This window comes from Ursus americanus, chromosome 5, assembly GCF_024610735.1.
Source record: "Ursus americanus isolate L20-20 chromosome 5, mUrsAme1.1.p, whole genome shotgun sequence".
NCBI lineage: Eukaryota > Metazoa > Chordata > Mammalia > Carnivora > Ursidae > Ursus > Ursus americanus.
The window spans coordinates 73,121,095-73,139,668 of NC_142131.1; the positions used below are offsets into that span (position 1 = coordinate 73,121,095).

General features: G+C 44.6%; 1 protein-coding gene across 3 annotated transcripts in view; it reads left to right on the forward strand.

Annotated features, from left to right (window-relative positions):
* SEMA6A (semaphorin 6A) overlaps positions 1 to 18,574 on the forward strand; it is a 124,869-nt gene that overhangs the window by 81,108 nt on the left and 25,187 nt on the right. For all 3 annotated transcript variants that reach the window (XM_045794880.2, XM_045794881.2, XM_087862368.1), the window contains 10 exons: positions 328 to 447; positions 1,135 to 1,223; positions 2,120 to 2,337; positions 5,686 to 5,817; positions 7,984 to 8,139; positions 9,540 to 9,716; positions 10,060 to 10,200; positions 10,288 to 10,368; positions 13,030 to 13,088; positions 16,611 to 16,631. In XM_045794880.2, the coding sequence (XP_045650836.1) occupies positions 328 to 447; positions 1,135 to 1,223; positions 2,120 to 2,337; positions 5,686 to 5,817; positions 7,984 to 8,139; positions 9,540 to 9,716; positions 10,060 to 10,200; positions 10,288 to 10,368; positions 13,030 to 13,088; positions 16,611 to 16,631 (1,194 nt within the window). The remainder of the gene's footprint in view (positions 1 to 327; positions 448 to 1,134; positions 1,224 to 2,119; positions 2,338 to 5,685; positions 5,818 to 7,983; positions 8,140 to 9,539; positions 9,717 to 10,059; positions 10,201 to 10,287; positions 10,369 to 13,029; positions 13,089 to 16,610; positions 16,632 to 18,574) is intronic.

An 18,574-nucleotide genomic window follows, 5' to 3' on the forward strand; every position in this document is an offset into this window, starting at 1 on the left:
TGTGGTGGCAGTGGCAGTGTCCAAGGGCCCTTGGCCTTGAGACTCCAGCCAAGGTCCATCTAATCAAGTGAAGCAAACAGCATTTTTCATTTACCCTGTTCCCTGAGCTGCTGCTGCTTAGAAATTGCCATGCAATTTAAAAATGAAAAATGTTTCATCTCTCAAGATCCTAATTTAAAATGGTTAGGAATGTGGGCCAAGTATTTTCCCAGCGACTCTTGGATTTTTCCCAGTTGTCCTATCTCATTTGCCTGATGTAGGAAAGCCATCCGGGGGATGTCTCTATTATTCCCACACCCTGTTCACCTCTTTTCGTTTTCTTCAAAGATGGAAAACTATACTCAGCCACAGTGACTGACTTCCTTGCCATCGACGCAGTCATTTACCGGAGTCTTGGAGACAGCCCAACCCTACGGACCGTCAAGCACGATTCCAAATGGTTGAAAGGTGAACAAACAATTAAGAGAAGGAGGGCCGGTGGGGGGAGATACGTAGCTTGAGGGAGATTTAGAGCCTGGACAGACCAGACTGTAGTTCCATTTTAGTAATGGCTTCTGACAGACAGGAAGGTGGAAACGGCATCTTTTGCCCCAACTGATTTCTTTACCTCCCCCTTTCATTTCCCATGAGTTTCTGGAGTATTAACACAACGACCAATGCCACTACAATAGAATACTGTACATTCATCTTTCCTGCCTTGAGCTCTCGTCACCGAGTCTAACGTGAAAAGAACTGAACGCTTCATTCATGGAAGGGAACAGGGGACTGGAGGTGGTGGGGAGCAGGAGGAAAGCTATTCACAACCCTATATGAGTCAAGGTTCACGAGGAGATGCGTACAAAATCCTTTCTGCAATACGGGCATTCCACTGTAGAAAATAAAATTAGAGACATATGAAAATTCATTTATTCTTCATTGTTCATTGCAACCACTTCTGAAAGATAGAATTTGTAGCCTCAAGTGCCTTCTGGAATCCCCAGCACTTGCATGTGTGGTCATTAGAAATGGTTCACGTTAACCCCATGTCTAATGGCCCTACACTTTTAATTAATATCATGTCTCTGGTTGCAAGTGATTTGAAGTTCTTTTCACTCTGTGTGACATGTCCCCAATTAAAACGCCGTTTGCCCACAGAACCGTACTTTGTCCAAGCAGTGGATTATGGGGACTACATCTACTTCTTCTTCAGGGAAATAGCAGTGGAATACAACACCATGGGAAAGGTAAGATGGGTACGAGTCTCACGCGGTCAGACCAATGTTATTATGAATGACCATGAAAGAACCAGAAATCTAATCGCAAGGTCATCATTTCGAGAAGACTCGGCCAAAGACTGGTGGCAGTGAACACAGTTCTGCCTCCGGGCCCTGTGAGCCTTTTGCAGAACAGTCCCAGATCACAGGGAACCTCTGAAATATTTCTACTGAAAATGTAATCGACAGATGTTTGTTTGGTTGATTTCACACTGAGTCTCAAGTATCTTGAGAGGTGGTTTCTAGGTATACTCGTCTGGTTTTTTTTTTTTTTCTTTTTAATGGAGTTGTTCCACAGAAGGAGGGTAAATATCCAGCACCTTTAAGCAAACTGAGAGTCTTGATTGTCTTTACTGCAAAAAACAGCAGAACACTTACGGGATGTCCACTTCAGTTATCGTTTACCGGAGAGTGGATCAAGGTCATGAAGCTGGAGGGCACAAATTCAGTGCCACCGTGGCTTGCAGGGTTAGAGGAATTCGGAGCATGGGATTCAGGGCCCAGAGGCAGCCAGTGAGGACGCAAAGAGATGGCGCATACAAAGTGTGCTTTTGTTTGAGGAAATAAAAAGCTAAGCAGTCTATATGGAAATGAGTTTATCTGGCTGGGAGCTGATCCCCTGAAGGATTTATGGCTCTGTATTAAATGCCACAGCCTTATCTTTCAAAACATGCTGTTCCAATGAGTCTTCCCTCCCCCCCCCCCGCCTTTTTTTTTTTTTTTTTTTTTTTGCTACTAATTTTAGAAACACGGGATTAAATTAAGCACCTTGTTGCTGTGTTTCTGTTTTCTAAGAAAGGCAAATTCTACTAAGATCTCGCCAAGTTGAGTGCATTTCATTTTCCCGGTGTGTTTTTCCTCGGCAGGTAGTTTTCCCGAGAGTGGCTCAGGTTTGTAAGAATGACATGGGAGGGTCTCAGAGAGTCCTGGAGAAACAGTGGACGTCTTTCCTGAAGGCTCGCCTCAACTGCTCAGTTCCCGGAGACTCTCATTTTTATTTTAACATACTCCAGGCAGTCACCGATGTGATTCGTATTAATGGCCGTGATGTCGTGCTGGCAACCTTTTCCACACCTTATAACAGGTAACCGTGCCCTAGCTGTGCTCACCTCACTGGTCCTTCCCGGCTTCCTTTTCCCCAGGGGTTCTCTCCCAGAGCACAAGAGTCACAACTGACGCAAAACGTGCCGCTCGCTATTTGTGGCTAAGAAGCACTTAACACTCCGTTTTCATCAACAAAATTAACAGTCAGTTATAAGCATTATTAGATTAGGATTTTAGGAGAAGTAATTAGATAAAATATAACAATATCTTCTATTTATATGCCTGGCGTGTAAACACGTCTCACGTGTTATTTCTAAATCTCCCCAGTAGTACTGGAAACTGAATACTGTTGCCCTCTTTTTACACCTGAGGAAACTAAACTCAGTTCTGTCACCTGGTCCAAGGAGTCTGGTGATGAAAGAGGCACCCTTAGAACCCAAGAGTGTGCCTCCTTCCTCCTCAAGGTCATCTAACATTCTGTGTGACTTCTAATATTTCTATGATTGGAATAACTTTTGAAGTGAAACCACTGAAAATGTATTTAAAGTCTACAGAGTGAAATGTAGGATTCCAATGAGTCCATTGTCCATCCCACCTAAGGGACCCTGGTTATTATCCTGTCTGAGGAACCTGGACCCCGACTGCCACTGACTCCAGGGGCTTGAGTGAGGACTTACCAGTCATCAAACAATGTACCTAGAAATACCATCAGCACGTTCATTCCCACATTCGTGTTTATTTCAGCTAAGACTTTGAGTAATCACATGACAAACTAAAAGCTATTCCTGGAGCAGCAGAAATGTGCAGAGATTAAGAAATAGGAGGAAGGCAGGCATAAGATTCCCTGGTACTGAGCTCTCCCAAACCTTAGAGTCCTGGCACTGCTGTGTGAAAATCATGAGCATAACCGGCATAGTCATGAAATCTAAAAACATGGAACCTCATTCTCATGTCTGTGGAGAACTTGGGATGTTCTCTATTCTCTTCCTCTGGGTATACACTGTTGGGGTCTGGATCACACTTTTTATCAAGACTTTTAAGAACCTGATGGGTGTCTAGATGACAGGCAGCTGCACGATGAGACTGGAGGATAGCACTTAAGCAATGCGTACAAACTAGGGAGAGTCTGAAACAGAACATGCCAAGGGATGCACTAATGTTCCTCAGTTATCTGGAGGGCAAGAGTCAAGAGCTCTCCACTGAAGACACGCGAAAATATGAATCCATATTGCAACAAGAGGTATTCAGTTCCATCTAAGTGAGCTCTAACCATGTGCAGGGATTTTTAGACTTGAGAATAGAAAAGATACAAAAATCCAGGCCGTGACTGTTCACACTTTGGAACCCAAATATTTAGGATTGTTTAAAAAAGAATACTGTCTTGGTACACGGGAATGCAGGGGCTAGAGGAATTTCAGAGCACGTTTCTACTTTGTTTGGTTGGCAGGGGGGGGCACTGAGGGTGAGTTACCGTGTAATTACAAAACAGTAGTAGATTCTTGTATATTATAGATACTCCGTTCATTTTCTTAAAAGGCCCCTAGGAAGCCCCCAATTAGTACATGCTTATGCAGTCACAGAAATCTTATTATTTGTTCTGTAAAATTAGAAAATAACAATGCACATACCCATTTTCATCTATAAATCAGAGCCTCTCTCTAGTTTTACTGGCTCTGGTTTCGTCCCTTTCCACTCCATCCTCCACACAGGCAAACTTGGTCGTGAAGGGCTATTTCAAGCCCTGGAGGTGCTCCTCTTTGCCCTGGGGATAAAAATCCAAGTTCCTTGGTAGAGCACACAGGTCCCCCATGGTCAGGCCCATCCCCTCCTCCAGCTCCACAGGCTTCCTGGGTGGAGCTGAAAGTGAGTACTCTCTGCCAGGTCTGCCAGTCCCACCAAACGTATCAGCCGAGAGCCCGTTATTTATTGAGCATTTACGGCTGCAGATAAGGGACTCCGTAAATATATACACTGAAGGAACAGAGGGTGGGAAGAAAGGACGAATGAAGGAAAGATGAACAGAAGGTGGGAGGGAGTAAAGGAAGGAAGAAGAAAGGATTTCACAAGTGATTCTAACCTTGGGAAGATCATCAAAGTCTAGAGCAACTTTAGTTATTATGAGGTGCCTCATAAAATGCTGTAGCATTAATCCTATTTGTCATAATATTTAAAGTAAATATGTATACCTGCTACTTTTAGAAAAGGGAGATGTGAAGAGACTTTTACAGAATTAAGTAAGTAATGCCAGGGCTCTGAGATTCCGAAACCGAAGGCGGTCATTGTCTTATCTATTCAATTCTGTGCATAATGTACATATATTCCACATATTTGAAAATTCACCCTGCCACCTTGTTTTAAACAAGCTTTCTAATCCTCTCCCTAATTCTTGCTTTATTAGTAATACTTCAGTAACTGTGTTATGAAATTAAAGATGGCAGAAAATTCCCCTAATCACTTAGGAAGTGATTTCCATATTCTTTCAATGTTTGCAAAATCAAACCGTTCTCTCTGCCCTGGACGATGCCGCCACCCTGGGAAGCGCCCACATCTCGGCCAGGTGCTCCGGCCCACGCGATGGCCACTATCTCGAAGCCTGGCGAAAATGCTTCGCCAGCTGGTGCCTGCAATTTACTTGATCAAAATCAAGGAATGACCATAGTTAAAAAGAAACATGGGTTCAAATGAATGAATAATTCATGCCTTCTCTCCACGGATTACAAAAAATCCCCAAGTCCTTCCATGAGTACTAGAGAAGGATGTAATTACAGGTAGAGATTACCACCATTATTATTATTGAGCACTTAATAGAGCACTTTATTTGCAAAATGTTGGTGCTTAGAGACTTAAGTTGTTTCATCTTATGCAAATAAATAGGAAATAAAACTTGAAATGGGCAGTGATGAACAGAAAATAAGCCTGCTTTCCCCACACATATATGCTCACTCTCTGAGCCCCTGGCTGGAGAAACCGAATTCAAAGCAGCAATACGTGGACAGTGGAGACACTTCTACTTCAAATGTACACCAATATTAGAGACGCAAAATGTTTGCCAAAGATTTTATCTTCGGGTTAGGGACTGTAAATTCAGGGAATTTCTGAACCTTCTAAACCACCAGTTACAAACAAATACAGTTCCAAAAGCAGTAACAACATGAAGAGGTTTTTTCTATGAGTTTGCTGTTAAGCAGTCCTTCCTTTAAAGCCACTGATGCAAGCGTGACTCAGAGAAACGTTCACTGTGTGTACTCGGATCCCTTACATTTATAATATCGGGGTGCGAACTTTAAATTTCCAATGCCCGTGACGGGAGAGTTCCTTTGGAGTCTGTTTTCCAGGCTGCGTGCATAACCGTTGTGAGAGTAACGCTGTGTGAAACGTTATGTTACAGCATCCCGGGGTCTGCAGTGTGTGCCTACGACATGCTTGACATTGCCCATGTTTTCACGGGGAGGTTCAAAGAACAGAAGTCTCCAGATTCCACCTGGACACCAGTTCCTGATGAACGAGTGCCCAAGCCCAGGTACGTGTAAACATTTGTGTGCAATTCAGAACTGTGAGAAATGGGAGATCCTCTGACAGTGATCGTCTTAAAGAACTGCACACCGGCGCCTCCCATGGGGCCCAAGAGATACAAATGCCGGAACAACAGAAAGCCCTAGGAAGCCATTTGCCTTCATCCCCTTGACCTAAACTCAGCATTACCTATAGTTATATTCAAAACAACGACACTCGAGTCTTCTCACTTAACCTCTACCCTTGTGGCTTATCCGGTGTAATCCTAGGGTGATTGGAGGCATCTAGTCCAGCCTCGCTGGTGTATAGCTGAGAAAACGGGAGGCCCAAAGAGGCAGAACGTGTCTTGTGCAAGTTCACAGACCTCAGTAGGTTATTTCCACCACTCCACCCTGCTTCCCTGTCCCTTACACCCATGTCCTTACACCCTAATAAAATGTGAAATATACGTGGTGATCCCTAGATTCTGTAACCAGCCTGGATCGTAGCTGCGTCCAGGACTCCGGGACAAGGACAGGTAGAGACCAGCGGGCACAGTGGACCGTCAGGGTTTCTCTGCTCTACCAGGTTCTAGTCTGCTGTGGAATCAGACGCAGTCCATATCCCTCCACCAAAATGCAGAGCCCCAGCATTGCTTTCATGGGGGACTTGTTGTCCCAGGACAACACAGAGACCTCTTGGTCCTGTGTAACCTCCGGGAAATCTTCGCGCTAAGCCATCTAATTCATTCCCTCTCAGCAGAAACTCTCCCCCGCCCCCCGCCCTTGCCCTCCTCACATGGCATGCACTGCACACTGGCATTAGAACACATGCCATCTAAGTTCCCTACAAACATCTGTGTGTCCCGCTTCCTCCAATGAATTTGTGGGCTTCTGCAGAAAAGCCCAATATCCTCATTTTTTGGTTTCCAACACTCTCCCTCCAACCACCAGTCCCCCACACAAAGTAGCCCCGTTCATTTAATTGAACCGACTTAGATAACATGACCCACTCTAGCCAGGGGGAGAACCTCTGTGGTTCATCACCTTCATCACCGGAACTATCTGCTGTGCATATACTCTGTTACTCACAGAGCCCAGACTAGGTGCAAAAAGGCACACTCCAGCAAGCTCAGAGGGATCCTCTAAAAGTCACTGGCTGGGAATGTTAGCTACTTTCTAGATACGCAAGAAGGGGAGTTACACTTGAGGAATGAGGTTTCAGGGAGTACTTTTAGAATATGCTCCCCTTGGTGCGTAAAGATGGTGTCAGTCGGCTATCGCCAGGACACACACTTTGATTTTCTAATGGTGGCAACGTGTTTCCCCCCCATCCTTCCACGCGCTTCCTCGTTCCTCTTGCCAGCATCAGGATGCTTTCACGGGGTTGGCATGGTTAGTACTATAAAATGGTATGCAGATAAGACCAGATCATGCCAGTGTTATCAGGGTCCGATGTACTCTCCTGAACCAGCAAGCAGAGCCGGGGTGTGGACAGGATTGTTGTCGGTGTTTCCCTGACCTGACTTTACGAGGCGGTCCCTTGACTCCTGAAGCCACAGAATTGCTTGTAGAAGGAGTTTTCGCTGTCACTGTTCAGAAATAAAGAAATGACCTTTCAGGAGAGAATCTTCAGTGTAATTGGCTTTTCAAACCTGCCCAAATCAAACAAACACAATAAACACAGAACCCACATTTTCGCAGACCCCCAGGTAAGGAGAGCCGGTGACAGTGAGTCTTGCTGGTATATATGCTGGCTGGCCGCTTTATGAATGCCTTTGTCTTTTCCATCTGCGCACAAGCCAGCTGCATTCTCTCCTTTTCTGGAGCACATGCCTCCAGAACTTCCCGCAGGGTTTTAGGACAGGTAGAGCAGCCTCTGGCACGAGTGCAAACGCACACTCCCTCCCTTGTTTTAAGGTCCAGTGCTGTTTGGGGGTTTGTCTGTGCTTCTGGGGGAAGCCGGGCTGCCCCCTGCTGAGGCAGAACTGCCCTGGCTGGAGCTTCTCTATGGAATGAAGAGGCGGCCGGGAGAAAATCTAAGCATATTTTATTCGGTGGCATTCAGCATTGTTCAACTTCCTCTTCTCAGCCTACGGTAGTCTTCCTCGTGCCAGCTGCTTAGGGAAGCAGTTCGTTCAAAGAATTTGCCAGAAGGCATGAAAAAAAGGCTCCCTCCCTTTGTTTCTTTTTAGGCCAGGTTGCTGCGCTGGTTCCTTGTCCTTAGAAAAATACGCAACCTCCAATGAGTTTCCCGATGATACCCTGAACTTCATCAAAACGCACCCACTCATGGATGAGGCTGTGCCTTCTGTCATCAACAGGCCATGGTTCCTGAGGACGATGGTCAGGTGGGTGTCGAGCAGATCACGTCCTAACTGGATTTTTCCCTACTCCATCTCACGCTCACAGAACCTATCAGTGGATCATGATTTGAAATGCCACAAACATCTTCTGTTATCCTGGGCATTGATTCAGCTATGAAATGCTGGCCAGTTGGGTGCCTGCCACAAAAGCCCCATCACCACAGTCCCAGTGAGAAGAGTTCTGGTATTTTAAGGCTAATTGGACCCATGCCAGCAATTAGAGGTAACAAAGACATCTCCTTCCGGGTGAGAGTCTTCTGTGCTAACGAAGAAAGCTGTGAAGAACCAGTCAATGGACGTGGATACCTGTTTGGTTGGAAATGGTTACAAAACACGCTCTAGATTCCATCCAAGCACCGTCCCCCTGGCTTGTTAGCTGTCAAACAGCCCAGGGATGAAGGTGACACTTGCACAAGTCCACTAGCATGAACTACTGTACCATTTGTAATGTGAAGAGAAGGGACAGTTGATTAGAAATTTGTAATAGCATTAAATACTCCTTCTCGTATTTCTTTAGAGCTCATTTCCAAGCTATTCCACAGGATTTCCGAAGCACCATCCTGTTGGTGGCAGTCATCAAACAAAATGCTATTCAACTTTACCACCATTTTTAAACAGTGACTCTATGGGAAGATGTTAAAGTACTATAATGGCTCTTCCCCCATAAAATGGCAACTGTGGCATATAACTTGTAGGAAGGTCTGTGTTTTCTGGTTTCTGCCAAGGTGCTTGGCACAAACAGGTATCCATGGAGTGGTGAACAGCTGAGATATCAGTGAAAGAGAATGCCCTATAGGACTTATCGAAGGACTGATGCCCTTCACCTGTGGCTTTAAATGGACCTTGTTTGGCTTGCAAGTCCTCCTATGTATTTATAGTGCCATCAGCACGCCATATGCCCATCTTCAGAACTCTCAGTCCCTCCACGTACCCTTGGAAGGCTTTCCAATCTGACATTTTGCTGACTAGGCTTTGCACCTTAGAGGCAGAGTACGGAAAACTGGTAGCTGTTGCTTTTCTTTTCAGTGTTAAATGAAATGTTAAATGAGTTCGGTCAGTATTTCTTCCCTTCTTCCTGGGAGACCTCAGCCTTTCCCGGCTGCTCGTGGAAGAGATCATCGCTGAGCGGTTTCAGATGGTTGTGGCTGTTTGTTTGTGATGTGACTTGGCCTGCACAGACATATACCTCCGTCCTCCCCTTGGAGCCATACTAATGCTCTGCATGTGGAAATAAAGGACCAGACAGCTTGAGAACATTATCTATATGCGTATATGTTTCTTGAGATTATTACTAGAAAGCTATGTCACAACTGTTTGAAGTGGAAAAGGGGACCCTTTAAGGACAGACCAACCAAGAGATACAAACCGTGATCCTGTCATTTCAGATACCGCCTCACCAAAATCGCAGTGGACACTGCTGCTGGGCCGTATCAGAACCACACTGTGGTTTTCCTGGGATCAGAGAAGGGAATCATCTTGAAGTTCTTGGCCAGGATAGGAAACAGTGGTTTCCTAAATGACAGCCTTTTCCTGGAGGAGATGAACGTTTATAACCCTGAAAAGTACGTAGAATCTTTGGCTCTTTCTTAGTAATTATTTGTCATTACGATCCTTTTCATTCAGAGACTATCTGAGGATAGCATTTTTAGGTGACTTTTAATATTGTTTGTAAAAAATACTGTAATACATAAAAAGCATTATTTCCTCCTTGCCGATCACGTGTGCATTGATACAGATACACAGATGTGGGCGGGGGGCACTTTAGAGGACCTGTTTCACCTTCGGTGAGACCACACTAAGATACCACCCTGTGGGCTGGGAGGCAGGGTGGGAAGGGGGTGACAGGAAAAAGAGAACTGACTCAAGAGAGACCGTGAACGGTATTATCCTGCCTTCTAACACCAGGTGCAGCTATGATGGCGTCGAGGACAAGAGGATCACGGGCATGCAGCTGGACAAAGCAAGTGGCTCTCTGTATGTGGCATTCTCCACCTGTGTGATAAAGCTTCCCCTGGGCCGGTGCGAACGACACGGGAAGTGTAAAAAGTATGTATTTGGCCTCGTTGACCATTAGAAAGTCCATGGTGCTTAGAAAAGAGTCCTGGGTAGCTCATGGTCCTGTTCTTCCTGCAGAACGTGTATCGCCTCCAGAGACCCGTACTGCGGGTGGGTAAAGGAAGGAGGCTCCTGTGCCCACCTGTCACCCAGCAGCAGGTAAGAAGCCTGAGCTGTGGAAGAGCGTAAAGTGGCCTCTGGCTGCTATGCATTCTAGATGTACCATCAACTATGCTCTCGCACACCACTGCCACTGAGCCTTCCGGCGCAAACCTCATCAATGGGACTGCCAGCCGTTGTCCTTCCTTTTCCCATTTCACAGGACGCCCCGACATCACATGTGGCAGGTTTCCGATTGATTAATCATCCGTCCTCAGACTGATGAAAAACACAGAGAAAAGAAACACTGTGGGCTTCTAAGTATTCCCTGGAGAGAGGGCAAGAACGTGCATGTCTTGATCACTGCAGTGTAAGAACAGCAGAGAAAAGGAGCGATAGGGTCCCGATTAGATTAGTGCTGTGGTCTGTCCGGCCACAGCAAAATTGGCTCCTCTAATTGACCATGCAGGGCCGAGAAGAGATCGCAGAGCATTTGTTAAGCGATGCATTTGTACTGCAAGTATGGTGCATGCATCCAATAAACCATTCTCCTGCACTGAAGAACAGTTGACCCTATTACTCGTTAGGGAGTCAATCAATTCTTGGCAGTTCTCCAGCAGATCAGCTAGATCAGGCCAGTCTATCATGCCTGTGATTTTGGTGCTTAAAACTGTTACCCTGGCTTTAAATGCTTAGATGGCATTAGTTAAAAGGGTTTTCTCTTTCCATCTTTACTTCAGTGGATATGAAATCAGTGCACGTCCTTGACAAGTTATGGCAACTCAAGGAAGGTGCCATATGGCAGCACAGCTCTGTCTGAGCCATTCCTTCAACGTCCCCAGGTCTCAGAGGGCAAAGAATCGTCTTGGCATCACTCTGAGCCTCCTCTCCCACTTTAGAATAGCTGGACAGGCAGGAGTGCGTATCTGATGACCACCACATGCATAATTTGAGGGAAAAGTATTCCCGCAAACACAGCTCATGACAGTTGTAAAGTCTGACCTGGAAATCTGACTAGTGCAAACGGTTGATTCACCATACGTGATTAGATCAGCTTCACAAGCAGCAATATCGACATACTAGTGTTAGAGCTTTGTATCTTTTCACGGGAACCCTTGAAGTGTAGGAGTAGAGATCGCATATCACAGTAACAGAAGCTAAGAAATGACCTATCTCCTTTCTGTATTCAAGGTGTGACCAAAGGTAATAAGACTGATTTTTAAAAATCAATTTTAGGGATGCCTGGGTAGCGCAGTCGTTGGGCGTCTGCCTTCGGCTCAGGGCATGATCCCGGTGTTCCGGGATCGAGTCCCACATCGGGCTCCTCCGCTGGGAGCCTGCTTCTTCCTCTCCCACTCCCCCTGCTTATGTTCCCTCTCTCGCTGGCTGTCTATCTCTGTCAAATAAATAAATAAATAATCTTTAAAAAAAAATAAAAAAATAAAAAATAAAAATCAATTTTAAGTTGGTGCCCCCCCCCAACTTAAAAATGAAAGTGGCTCAGTTGGTTAAGCATCTGGCTTCAGCTCAGGACATGATCCTGGGGTCCTGGGATCGAGCCCGGCATCGGGCTCCTTGCTCAGTGGGGAGTCTCCTCCGTCTCCCTCTCCCTCTCCCCCCTGTTTGTGTGCAGTCGCTCTAATAAATAAAATATTAAAAAAAAAATAATTTCTAAGTCAACATGTGAACTCCAAAATTACGGATCTGTATCTATATTTCATTGCTCAGAACGTGTGGAACTCTCCCTGAAAAACACCCTTTGGGGCCTGATGAAAACTGGCTTTCACTACCACTGAAAACCTTTATCCTTTGAATACGAGTTTGACTTTTAACAGAAAAAAAAACACTGGAAAACAAACATGGTGAATGATTCGATCAAGGTTGTGACTTTCCAGATAGTCTTCCTATATGGCCCATAAAATAAACTCTAAAGGCAGTTGCAAAACAGAGTTTCAATGATGCTGTAAGCAGCAGCACGGAGCTCCCTGCAAAAAGGACAGTACTCCTCCGAATAAGTCCAGTGTGCTTATCTGAAAAATCAAAATAGATATATCGAGATTGGTCTTATTACACACCTTGTGCAGCCCAGCGGTGGCCAAGTGGGTTTGAAAGAACAGTGAGCGGGAGCCTGTGGGTAATACTGCGGAGTCACAGGGACCCAAGGGTCTCCAGGGCTCTCAGCATAATGCACTACCACGTCCCATCCCCTCAAGGGTGCTACATGCCCCCAGCCATTTGCTCCTCAGAACACTCTGTTATACAGGTCATTTCTATGCAAAGAAATAGATCAAGGTCTAGGAAGGCAGTACGAGGGTCAAAGGAAAAGTTGAGAGGAAGAGACTTTTTTTCTTTTTTTTACAGACTTCTACAGACTTTACAGACATCACTTATAAAGAGTTATGTTAACATTTAAACTTTTTAAATGTTTATGAAATGCTCAAAGAATCCGTAAAAGAAGGATATAAATAATCCGCCAACTAATTAACTCCCTGAATAATATCAGAATTAGCTGCTTAAACCCTGGCTTCTCTTCGGAGACTCACATAAGACTCGTTTCTATAAACTTCGGAGACAGATTTTCCAGCTGTTATATCCTTTTTTTGCACCTGCCATTCAATTGATCAAACCGTGTTCGTTTCTGTAGTGAAACTTCAGACTCACCCTGGAGTAATGACTTGCATTATTGAATCTGTTTCTTCTCCATTTTTTTTTTTTTTAAAGACTGCCTTTTGAACAGGACATAGAACGTGGCAATACAGATGGCCTGGGAGACTGTCACAGTAAGTACAGCTTTTTATCCATGCTCATCTTTGTGCAAAGATCCTTTGGTCGGATGGCCCAGAAACATTACCCCACATGTGGAACTGGGTGCAGCGGGCACTGAATCTGGCAGAAGTAAGAGAAATCATCTTCTCAATATCAAATAAAACAGCGTGTTGGAAAGCCAGTGCTGTTGGCGCTGGTGCTATAAATGCTGCCGCCTATTTCCTTGTTACAACGCTGTGGAACCAATTCACTCCAGGGGATATTATTTATAGCCGAGCAGTAAGTTAGATCAGCACTTCTGTTAAAAAACTGGTCTTGTTTTTTAAAAAATGTGTTATTACACCGTAATTTTTAGCCAAATAATAAAAAAGAGTGATTGCTGTACTCTGGCTTTTTAATTGAATGGGAGTGTTTTGTTCTCTTGAACATATCGCCTAATAAAAGTAATTATTTTTTAATTAGATTTATGTCTGTTACCATTCGCCAAACAAAAAAATTTCAGAAAGAACCCACTAAGTACAAAATGACTCAAAATAACCTTTTTTAAATAAGAATTAGCCTATTATGCTTACCTCAGAGTTCATTTCGAAAGTTACTAAATGGTAACATTTTAGTTGGAACTTCATATAAAAGATCCTGGTCAAACGTCTGCCCAGTGGTCCTATGATCTGATTAACACGGCTATTCTCCTAAAAATGTTTATTAATGCTAATGTAGAGGATAATGCCATTCTCTTGGAAGATAGTTAGTTTGCAGTGTTTTAAATGTTATATATGATGAATTCCAGGAAGCTTACATTCATTCAAAATGGCAACAAAAAAATAGCTCCTAAGGGAATGAAACTGTATTACTCTGATACCTGATTCTATAATGAAAATCATGGATCAAACTCCCCATCTTTGAGCCATGAGTACTGAAATCTCAGACTCAAAAGTACCATTCAAATCCCCACCTTACCTTTTTTTGGAGATCAAATATAATCCAATAAAGAAGGCTACAGGCAGCCTCATCTCCAAATTCTTCGCTATATTTTTTTGTCTACAAATATTACATATTGGCAAAAGCTTCTTATTAGGTCTTCAAACACAAAATTTATGAGTGAAGAAATCCACATAGGAGACAGTGTCATCACCAAAAGGCCTGCGTTACTTGTGTGCAGTGAAACGGTTTGATGTTTGATCAGTGGATCTTAAATCATGTTAATCATGTTGGTGCCTTATGGCTCCGTTTTCAGGGAAACAAGTTCTGGTTTGTGTGTGCGTCTATGTGAGCAAACTTAATTAGCTGACTTCGGTGAATAATTTTCCTCCTCTTTTTATGATCTGGTGGTATGGGCATCTGTAGAAATCAGGGGTGTCAGCTGGGACTGAATAAACGAATGGAGGAAAGCCGTGAAAGCGGTTGTAACTGTCTCTATCATGTGTCCACGACACCAGGAGGCCCACGCCACCTGTGTGTTCTGGGGCTTAGGAACCGAAAGAAGCCTCTGGATCTAACACAGGGGAGACCCTCAGGTCCCCAGCCCGTGATTCACTCTTCAGTCTCAGGGGTCAAGCCTCTGTGCTTTCATGTGCTTCCTGACCTTGAACTCCCATCCTGGTGAGGCACTCGGGGTGCCTGGCTCAGGGCAGGAGGTACCACCCACCCTCTGCTGTCTTTCCTAAAGGCTTCTCTGCTCTCTCTGTTCCTGCTGGAGCATGACCTACTTCTGTTCGACATACCTGGTCACATAAAGGCATTGAGAGGATTTAGATAACTGGTGCACCATGACTCCTGAACAGGGTTTTAAGGGGAAATGAGGAAATCCTGAAGAGTGAGTGTCAGAGGCTGAGGAGCAAGCTCAATGAACCAGTGATGTGACCCCGACACATGGCATACACACACCCAGAGCGCGCACACAGCTAGAGCACGCACACACCCAGAGCGAGCACACAGCCAGAACACGCACACACCCAGAGCACGCAACACCCAGAGCACGCACACACCTAGAGCACACACACACGAGAGCGCACACACAGCCAGAGCGCGCACACACCCAGAGCACACACACACATAGAGCACGCACACACCTAGAGCACGCACACACCTAGAGCACACACAGCTAGAGCACGCACACACACACCTAGAGCACGCACACACCTAGAGCACACACACCTAGAGCACGCACACACCTAGAGCACGCACATACCTAGAGCACACACAGCAATAGCACGCACACACTTAGAGTGCACACACCTAGAGCACACACACACTTAGAGCGCACACACTTAGAGTGCACACACCTAGAGCACACACACACCTAGAGCACGCACACACCTCAAGCACGCACACACCTAGAGCACGCACACACCTCGAGCACGCACACACCTAGAGCACGCACACACCTAGAGCGCACACACCTAGAGCACGCACACACCTAGAGCACGCACATACCTAGAGCACACACAGCGATAGCACGCACACACTTAGAGCGCACACACCTACAGCACGCACACAGCTAGAGCACACACACACCTAGAGCACGCACACACTTAGAGCGCACACACCTAGAGCACACACACAGCTAGAGCACGCACACACCTCGAGCACACACACACCTAGAGCACACACACACCTAGAGCACGCACACACCTAGAGCACGCACACACTTAGAGCGCACACACCTAGAGCACGCACACACCTACAGCATGCACAGCTAGAGCACACACACAGCTAGAGCACGCACACAGCTAGAGCACGCACACACCCAGAGCACGCACAGCTAGAGCACACACACACCTAGAGCACGCACACACCCAGAGCATGCACAGCCAGAGCACACACACACCTAGAGCACGCACACAGCTAGAGCACGCACACACCCAGAGCACGCACAGCTAGAGCACACACACACCTAGAGCACGCACACACCTAGAGCGCACACACCTAGAGCACACACACAGCTACAGCACGCACACACTTACAGTGCACACACCTAGAGCACGCACACACCTACAGCACGCACAGCTAGAGCACGCAAACACCTAGAGCACGCACAGCTAGAGCACGCACACACCTAGAGCACACACACAGCTAGAGCACGCACACACCTAGAGCGCACACACCTACGTGTGTGGTTGAGATGATGACACGAGGGAGAATGTAAAGACAAGAGTATTTTGTAAGTGTGGTCCAGGTGTCACTTCTTTTACCCACATACATGTCCCTCTGTATAGAGTAAGGCCTCAATTCCCAGAATCACATACAATCGCAGTTCCCATTCCTTCTACTAACTCTGGCTTTTTCTTTGAGTCGTGGCAACAAAGGGCAATGACTTTGAGGAAACTCACTCCGGGAAGAGATGGGGGGGGGGGGTGTTGAAATCAGACCCGATATAAAGCGTCATTTATCACACGCAGGAATTAAAAAGCACTTACTCAGTACTGGGGATCATATGTTAGCATAATTCTGTATTAGCTTATTCCTACTTATTATGTAAGTCACACTAAGCAGAGTGTTAAACATTAAGTAACCTTCTCCTCCCTTTTGTCTTCCAGATTCCTTCGTGGCCCTGAATGGTAAGGAAGACATTACTCATAATTTAATATCGATGGAAATCTATGTGGGAAATCCTGTTTCACTAATCCTCTTGAGTATTTTCAAACCTTGGGTTTCTTTTTTAATTAATTTTTTTATCCTCATTATTTTTTTTATAGACATTTCAACTCCTCTTCCAGATCATGAAATGTCTTACAACACAGTATATGGTCAGTTTACAGATTTTTTTTTTTTTTTTTTTTTTTTTTTTTTGTAATTCCAAGCCACTCATCCTGTGGTAGTTTATAGTTCTCATCCCTAAACATCATGGACCAGATTCTTTGTTACTTCAGGGCCCCAATTCACTAAAATTATTTATCAATTTCACGATGCTTCAAAAATCACTGGCTATGAGAGACAATTGACATATGAGACTGGTTCCTACATTTTAAATCCACAGAACATGAAATCTGCCAACCTTAGGGAATTTGGTGAATATATTTAATGAGTTCTTGAGGGAGAAGAAATTGCTTTTGGACATAAGTATATCCAAGATAAAAGAACAGTGCTTAAAGTAACAGGCCATAGCTCTTAACTGATAGAGTACCATTCCCTAAAATGCTTACTTTCAGGGCAATGCCCTCTGCAGAGGGAAAAAAATCTATACAGCATGCAGAGAGCAGTTCTTACGAGGCAAACCTTTCCAATATCACATGAAAATTAGCCATCGAAATCTAAGTTCACAAAGAGTACGAATATTTACACATTTTCAGTGAGAGTTCTTCAGAATGTATACAAGGAAGGGTGACGCAATGGAAATGATATGCAAACAGGATTTATCCCATTGTTCCTGCTCTGAAATACACAGATACTACATTAAACAAAGCCATGAAGTCCATAAACAGAATATTCTGAGCCCTTTATAAGAAAAATTTAAATGTAATTGAAGTGTTCCATTGCTGTTTCTCAGAGTTCCCCCAAATGTTTATGGCGTAAACTATTCAAGTGTTTTTTAAATATGAAAAACACGTGTGATGGAAGATTTAAGCTTTGCATTATAATGGGGACTAAGAGTTTCACTGATGCGCAAACATTTTACAGCTTTTGTGTTAAAAATAAGTTAACGGTAACAATTCCAGGACAGTCTTTAAATGTAGAGGCAGGGAATAAAAGAAGGGAAAAAAAGATAAGAAAAGAAAGCAAGGCAGGTTTAAGATTCGAAGAAATAGTTCAAGATGGCTACAAATTTGTTTAATAGTTCTACGTAAACTCTTACTCCCTGTGTCTAATTAGCATACATAAAAACCCTCTTTGTAAGTCCTAAAGACTGTGCAGTCCTAAGTGAGCTGTGCAGATATGGGAAACAATGCCTGGTTTCTCCTGACTGTCCCCCTTGGGAAGGGAGGCCGTGTAGAGCAGACGAACCCACAGAATTCATCCACCTTTAGTCTCATCTGTGACTCAAGCCAGAATACTGAGCACCAACAATGAAGAAAAATTTCTCGGGAGGCAGATGTCATCTAGCTTAGCTCACCCTTCAGAAAGAGAACCCACTTAGCATCTGCTCCCCTCCAATATTATACTTCGCAATCACTTCCTATAATTGAATAAACTTTATCAGATACTGAGGAATTCAGGTCTTAAATCTAATTGAACCGGCAACCTCCCCAGCATTCATCAATTAGACGAAGACCAATTTTAACTCCCAGGTAATTTCTCATATAGAAAGAATAATTAAACGATGGGATGCTTTTTATGAACAAAAAGTCACCCTCCAATCTATGGATCTCTCCTATTTCCTTTACAAAGGGAAAGGAACTTATTAATTCCTCCATATTAACATTTTAAGGGTTAATGCCTGTTCACTCTCAGCTCTTGATCAGTGGCTTCTGTGAAGACGCTAAAGAAGAGCTGGAATTTTCCTTTCAACTAATGATCCTGTCCATTTTAGGCTAAATCTGTCCAGCGTCAAGTGGTTACATGA